The following is a 7,244-nucleotide window of genomic DNA, read 5'->3' on the forward strand; positions in this document are numbered from 1 at the left end:
AAACTGTTTCACTCAAGTTTTCTACGCTAAATGAAACTTCTGTATGCTGCTATAGTCAGCACATTTTTAGCACTTAAAATATGTGTAATGTCTTGAAGTAGCAAGAGCATTCCATGAACTTGTAAGATTTTGGCAACCCTGTTGGACAACACATGGTCATGTTGAATTTACTTCCTACTGGCCTTTTCAGTTGTGCTTCAGAATTGCTGGTTTACATAAAAACAGTAATACGATTTTTTCTTAGATGAAGCTGGTGGTGGTGTTCCTGATCAAGTCAGCTATATTTCTTCAAAAAGCTGTGCTGTTACTGATGACAGTTACGGGTGCCTGGCATCAAACATTCCTGCCTTGGAATTGATGGCTTTATATGTGGCAGCTGCCATGCACGATTACGATCATCCTGGTCGTACAAATGCTTTTTTAGTAGCTACAAATGCACCACAGGTAAGACATTATTTAATCAGAAAACTGTTTCTATCTGCAAGTGTCATGGTTTTGTGCTGTCAATATTCTACATCATGACATCATGTGCGGTATGAATCATTAACTGAGGGTAGTAAAAATTATTTTCTTCTGTGTCCCTAATATTGCCTGTTTAACAATCATTTGCCCAATTTAAGTCTCAGAGAAATGAATTTGAATTTACTTGCGTAAGTTTTCCCTGATAAATTCTCATGTATTTTGTGTGCATTGATTGTACATGTATGAAAATCATTCTCAATTTAAAAAGCTATAAATAACTTAAATCCACGTAGATTATAGTAAAAGATAATTCAAAGAGAGCTGGTTCTAGGACGGTCTAAGCAGATAAATTAATGGACATAACACATTTTGCAAGTCCTACAAAATCATACCAATCTCTGCAATTACATTAAAAATGTGAGTTTTTCTTGTAACTTAATGAATTGCATTGCCTAATCTCTGTACTTTGTATTTATCTGTTGTGGGATGCAGCCATTATTTTTAAGGGTGGATGAGTAAATTAAGAGAAAATCAGCAAGAAATCCTTGTTTACATCTCCTATAACCATCTTTATTAGAAAAGGGAATAGAAAGAAAGGACGTTTTCTTCAGGTTCTAAAAGCTAAAGCTAATGTAGATTTCAAAGACATTTAGAGAATTTGAAGAAAGAAAAGCTTTTACTACTTGGCTTTTTTCCCCCTCTCATCTGCCATTTCTTTCCCCTATAACCCTCAAAACTAGAAGGCAAAACATCAGAAAAACATCTTGTTAGCAACTAATCCTTAAGCTTCAGAATATTAAGTTCTAAATCTTAAGTGTTATTTATGATCTGTTCTTTTGTAGGCTGTTCTTTACAATGACAGATCAGTCTTAGAAAATCACCATGCTGCTTCTGCCTGGAATCTTTTCTTATCACGACCAGAATACAACTTTTTATCAAATCTTGATCACGTAGAGTTCAAGCGTTTTCGTTTCTTAGTGATTGAAGCAATCCTTGCCACAGATCTCAAGAAGCATTTTGATTTCCTTGCAGAATTTAATTCCAAGGTTAGTTACAATTTACTGCCTGCTCTGAGCTGGTTGTGGTATACCGATGTTTGTGTTGCCAATGAATATTTGTTGATACCAGATAATTGTACTTAAAACTTTAACCTATTGAGTTGTTTTAAAAAATGCAAATGTGCTATTTTCTTCAAACAAAACATTTTATGTTGGTTTGTAGATTGCCTGGCTGGCCTTGCAGACCCACAGTAGACCCCAGTCTTATTTTCAAGATAGAAAATGACTTTTTTGGCTATATTAAGATTAAAAAGAAAAAAAAAAAAAAAAAAAGGTCTATACAAAAAATGATGAAAGTGTCTTGGTGCAGAGCCTAAAAATATAATACCCATAAATAGTTTTAACTTAATTTTTCAAAATATATATGCTCAACCCAGGTCAATGATATCGACAGTCATGGTATAGAATGGAGCAATGAAAATGATCGCCTGCTTGTCTGTCAAATATGCATCAAACTGGCAGATATCAATGGCCCAGCAAAAGTTAGAGAGTTGCATCTGAAATGGACAGAAGGCATTGTTAATGAATTTTATGAACAGGTAGGTGTTGAAAGTATGCATACTTTTAATTAGAGGCAGATGATCAATTCTTGATGCTATTAAATGTATATCTAATATAAACATTATTCCTTGTCAGGATAAAGTCAAACTATTTCCATCTTCTTTTTCTGAATGCTGACAAGTTATTTTTATGTGAATCATACTAATGTAATCTTTCACTTTCTATTAGTTCTGTTAGAAGACGAGCTCTCCGCAGATGTTGTCAATTTTTGAGATATTGTGAAGATGAAGAGAGGATTGTGAGATGTGCAATCTTAAAATATCTTTTCATGATTGTTCTAACTACATTTTCATTAGTTTAGTCTATATTACCATTGCCTTTGGTAAAAAGATGCAGTCAGCTTTGTTTACTTATCTCCTCAAAATTAATCTCTAAAATCAAAATTTAAAGTTAATATTTTGAGAAGTTCTGTTTTTTGTAATCTCTCTTTCAGGGTGATGAAGAGGCAAGTCTTGGATTACCTATAAGTCCTTTCATGGATCGTTCTTCTCCACAGCTTGCAAAACTGCAAGAATCTTTCATCACTCACATAGTTGGCCCTCTCTGTAATTCCTATAATGCAGCGGGGCTGCTTCCAGGGCAGTGGGTTGATGAAGAGGAGGATGCAGAAAGTAATGAAGATGATGATGGAGCTCAGTTGGAGAGTGATGATGAAGAAATAGAAGATGATCCCATTTCAAGTAAGATTTTATACTTGAGTTGGTACCTGGTTTTCTTGTACTAGATTCAGGCATAACAATGGTGATTGAAATCACGCTGCTCAAATATTGTAGCTATGTTGATTATCCTTATAAAATTAATCGCTATCCTTATCCATGTTGCTATTCAAATATTGTGAGTAAGCTCTTGTGGGTTTTGCCTCAAATTTACATCTCCTTTTCAACACAGCATTATTTTGTGTGTGGGTAAAATGCCATCTCTTTGAATCTCAAAAGAATAAAATATGATGCTTTAAATTTTACAGAAGCTCAAAGAATAAAAGGTAGAAGAATATTTTGTCAGCTAATACACCATCTCAGCGAAAATCACAAAATATGGAAGAAAGCGATTGAAGAAGAGGAGAAAGCAGAGGAAGCTAAACTGCTCACAGAGATCACATCTTTACCTCAAGCAGACGAAATTCAGGTTATTGAGGAAGCTGATGAAGAGGATGAGCGGCAGCTAGGAGAAGAAAAGACATGCTGAGTAAACTCCAGTTGTGTTCAGTACGATGATAGGAAGTCCTATTTTTTTTTCACTGTGCAGACTTTAGCCTGATGCATTTCACTTAAAATGGAAAGGCCTTAATACTGTGAGAGGATTCTTTCTGCTTCAGTGGAATCCCACTCCTATGCACTTTCACCGCACAGAATACAAAACTTTATTCTAAAATTAAGTATTGTATACCCAGATGCAAAGTTCTTTATGCCTTAGTTGGTATAACATATCCTGATACAATGCTGCCTTGCTAAATATGGAACTCTTATTTTCCTAAAGGTACCTACGATTTTTAGATACATTCAATGACTTCAGTTACCAAAGTGGCAAAAACTTTTTGCTAACAAGGATGTTTGATGAATTCTGATATTGTCTTCAGTTGTGTATTTCATGTTGTTTTTGAACATGAATAAGGAAAATCTGTGCCTATGTGAAAACCATATTCCTGTTGCAGTGCAAGCCTGTTGTGGGGTGTCTACTTTATTGCAATCGCGTGCTTAACGTAGTCATCTCAGAGCAACTGTTCAAGGACTGTGACAGAAATGCTAAATTTTGATACTTGTGGTTTAAAAAAAAAAAAAAAGGAAAAAAAATCAGGTGCATCTATTTATGATGCTTTTTATTCTTGTGCATAATCTGATGGTTTGGGTTTTTTTTTATTTTGCAGAAAATATTCAGGTTTGCAGTGGGTGTTCATTGAATATGAGGCCATTCTCATCTGTTGCCTTGCTGTTTTGTGGTAAAACATTAAAAATCTGTTCAGCTACTTAAATTATTAAGGGATTTTATTCTTCTAGTGATAATGCTCTATTTCCTGCCCTTACTCAGGTTCCTGTTTAAAAAAAAACCAAGTCAACGACACAATAGATTTTATCTTGCACCAATTTCTGGTATTAAATTGTAAAGAAATAAGATCATATTTCATTTATTCTTTGTATGTAAAACTTTAGGAGAATTAAAGATTTTCTTTTTTTAACAAAAGATAGAAACTACTGTTTCAAAGTGGCTAGTGTATTTTAATGTGCCTTACATCTTTTCTTCCATCACAGACATAGCTTATGTTGCCTACAAGTTTGATCTGCGTCCAGAAATATACATATGGAAAGCAGAATGTGAAAGCTTCGGGTAAAGGCTCAGAGTAAGATCGGCATCACTGTATATAGTAGATTTTAGATCATTTAGTAATAAAGAAACTTAATCCACAGACCACACAACTATATATTATAGGATCACTGCAATTGTAGTGCTAGTGGCAAAATAAAAATGTATAAATTAAACTGCAATTAAATAATCACCTTATGCAAGCCACAGAGAAGGCTAGTTTTAAAGTGCACTTTTTAATAGTATGCATTTATATGCTCCGTTCAGATGAATGGCATTAAAAGAATGCCCATGTTGCTAATGTATGTTGCCATATTTTTGTTTACATTTACATTACTTAGCTTGAAAAAGACATTTCTAAGGTAATCTTGTCTAAATTATTTTGTGCTGTTTCACGCAGTCTAATATCTATTCTGCTCTTTGGCCAGTTCAAATAACTGAGAAGGATTTCCCCACCCCTCCCCCCTTCTACTGATCAGCTGTTTGTGGATTCACTTTCAAAGACTACTGAGGTGTGCTTTTTTTTTTTTCTTTTACCTTATCAGTGCCAAATTCCCCTTTGCTGTCATTATTACTATCAGTTTTATATTTTAATTTTACTTATTTTATTCCTTTCCTTTTATTTGTTTTTCGTAGCATGTGAGCAGTGTTAAAACCAGATATTTCTGTCATCAATAAAATGTGGCACTACTGAAGCTGGAAATTACTGATCGTTCACATGTATCTGATGTTTGCTGTTCATATATTTCCTTAACAAATAATTCTAAGTTCCCATAAATTATGCTTGTTCCAATATGCTGCTTTCTTAGCATTTTGTGTTTAGTCTGTGTACTTGCATGTTAAAAAAGGCACTTTAATACTACTTAAATTCTTGCATTACTGACGAAAAGATGCGGATGTACTTGTCTAATGTTACTCTTGGTCTTTTGCATGACAAGTTTCCAGTTAGTTATCTTTTAAAAAGAGTGTCATTAAAAAAATATTATAAAGAGACAATAAGAAGGCAAAAATAGCACTTTATCTTTTACTGAAGCATTGACAGCAGTTATATCTGGTGACAACATTGCCAACAACTTTCTTATTCCACTTTTCTCCGATATTCTTTAGAAATACTGAAGTAATTTTTAAATTCAGAAAAAAGAGACAAGCCTCAGTGTTTGTGAATGTACACTTCTAATATATACTTCCAGTTAGATATTTTCAAATTACAATATCTTGCTTTGATGCTTAGTTGTGAATGTGTTCAAAAGCATCTTAGAACATCTGCTTTTTATGCATACATAATATGTGACTTACTGTTTCCCTAGGAGTTAATGTCATCAAAGGGCATGTTTGCAGAAGTGGAGGTAACTTTAACAAAAGTGCTCTAATCTTTCAAAAATATTGATGGGGAGTTATTTGAATGTTGTTTGAGCTGTTCTCAGCAACACCTATCCTTATGAAGCAGGTTACACTCATTATAGTGGCAAGCTACTGGGAAGTTACAACTAATTTTGATCCGTGATCACACTTCTATTCCATATCTACCAGGGTACACTAAGGAGCACAGGGAAGCACACAGAACACCTTTTAAATGTTTTCTAAAGCAACACTTGTTTCTTGTTTGATCAAGAAGCACGCTAAATTAGCTTACTCTGAACTTTATTGTTACAGTAGATATCCTGATAATATTTTCAGTTTTAAGTAAAGCCTTCACAGCACCTTTCCAGTCAAAACAGTCTACCACCTCATCATTGCCCTTGTCTACAGCATAGGTTGGATTATTTGCTCCCATGCATACGGTACATACAGTACTATACTATGAAGTTAGTTTCCAGTAAGGAGCCAATTCCCTCTACATCTCTGGAGACCTCTGGATGTCATGGTGGTACTAAACAGTCAAAAACAACTCCCTGCTTCCTCTTCCTGTGAGTTATTCCTTCACAGCAAAGTGAGATGGTGAGTTGAAGACTCAAGATGGAAAGACTGGTGTAACATTACTTCAGGTGAGTTCAAGTTTACAGTGTTTGAGTCAGATCTTTTTTGTTATAGACATAAAACAATTTTTTACTCTGAATGTCTTTCATTCAACTTGCTAATAAAAGGTTCTGCTAGAGGAGAGAAAATCTTCACTCTGCTTTCAAACCACCGTTTTCAAGTGAAAAGGAATGGAGTGCATTTTCATGGGCATCAAGACTGGATGTCAAACTCAACCCAGTGGCAGGTGAACCACCACTAGCAGTTAGAATTGAGGAGCTCACTTAGACCTCTGGTATGTTCTCCTGGGCACTGGTAGTTAAAGCCTTGCTTCTGATTCTTCCAGAATATACGAAGAATTTGAAGTAATACAGCCTGAAACTAACAAGGCAGAAGTTTCCCTTTTATCCAGAAACTTTGCAGGAGATGTGAGGGGTGCAGAACTGAAGTATCATATGCTGCTAGTGATTGTGAGATCGAAAATTGTAGTAGAAGGATAGAATCATTGTAGGTTAAAGGAGGCATTTATTTATATAAATATAAAATATTTAATTTTATATACATGCAAAGATATTTACTTATACAGAAGAGAGACTTAAGTTTTATCATTTAACACCAGATCGTTGTTTTTTAAAGAGTGTGGAAACACGACTGCCATTATGCTTGTATTGTTTAATGCAATACATTTATGTTTTAATAGAAATGAAAATTAAGTCATACTGCTAATAACAGTACAGCTATTATGGATGAAGTAGTGATGCAAGTTTAAGAAAATTAATTTTTTTGTGGCTTATAAATGTTATTATGGTTAAAAAACATGGACAAAATAAATGTGAAGCGGACTAAAAGATATAGCAAGTGTGATCAAAGCGGAGTCTTTCCTTTCTCCAGATTTCCTCAGAACTGTGT

General features: G+C 34.4%; 1 protein-coding gene across 2 annotated transcripts in view; it reads left to right on the plus strand.

Moving 5' to 3' along the window:
• PDE3B (phosphodiesterase 3B) overlaps positions 1-4,751 on the plus strand; it is a 73,205-nt gene extending 68,454 nt beyond the window's left edge. For both annotated transcript variants that reach the window (XM_072338173.1, XM_072338174.1), the window contains 5 exons: positions 245-444; positions 1,305-1,508; positions 1,898-2,059; positions 2,515-2,761; positions 3,046-4,751. In XM_072338173.1, the coding sequence (XP_072194274.1) occupies positions 245-444; positions 1,305-1,508; positions 1,898-2,059; positions 2,515-2,761; positions 3,046-3,266 (1,034 nt within the window). In that variant the 3' untranslated portion in view covers positions 3,267-4,751. The remainder of the gene's footprint in view (positions 1-244; positions 445-1,304; positions 1,509-1,897; positions 2,060-2,514; positions 2,762-3,045) is intronic.
• The last annotated feature ends 2,493 nt before the right edge of the window (positions 4,752-7,244 follow it).

This window comes from Excalfactoria chinensis, chromosome 5, assembly GCF_039878825.1.
Source record: "Excalfactoria chinensis isolate bCotChi1 chromosome 5, bCotChi1.hap2, whole genome shotgun sequence".
Taxonomy (NCBI): domain Eukaryota; kingdom Metazoa; phylum Chordata; class Aves; order Galliformes; family Phasianidae; genus Excalfactoria; species Excalfactoria chinensis.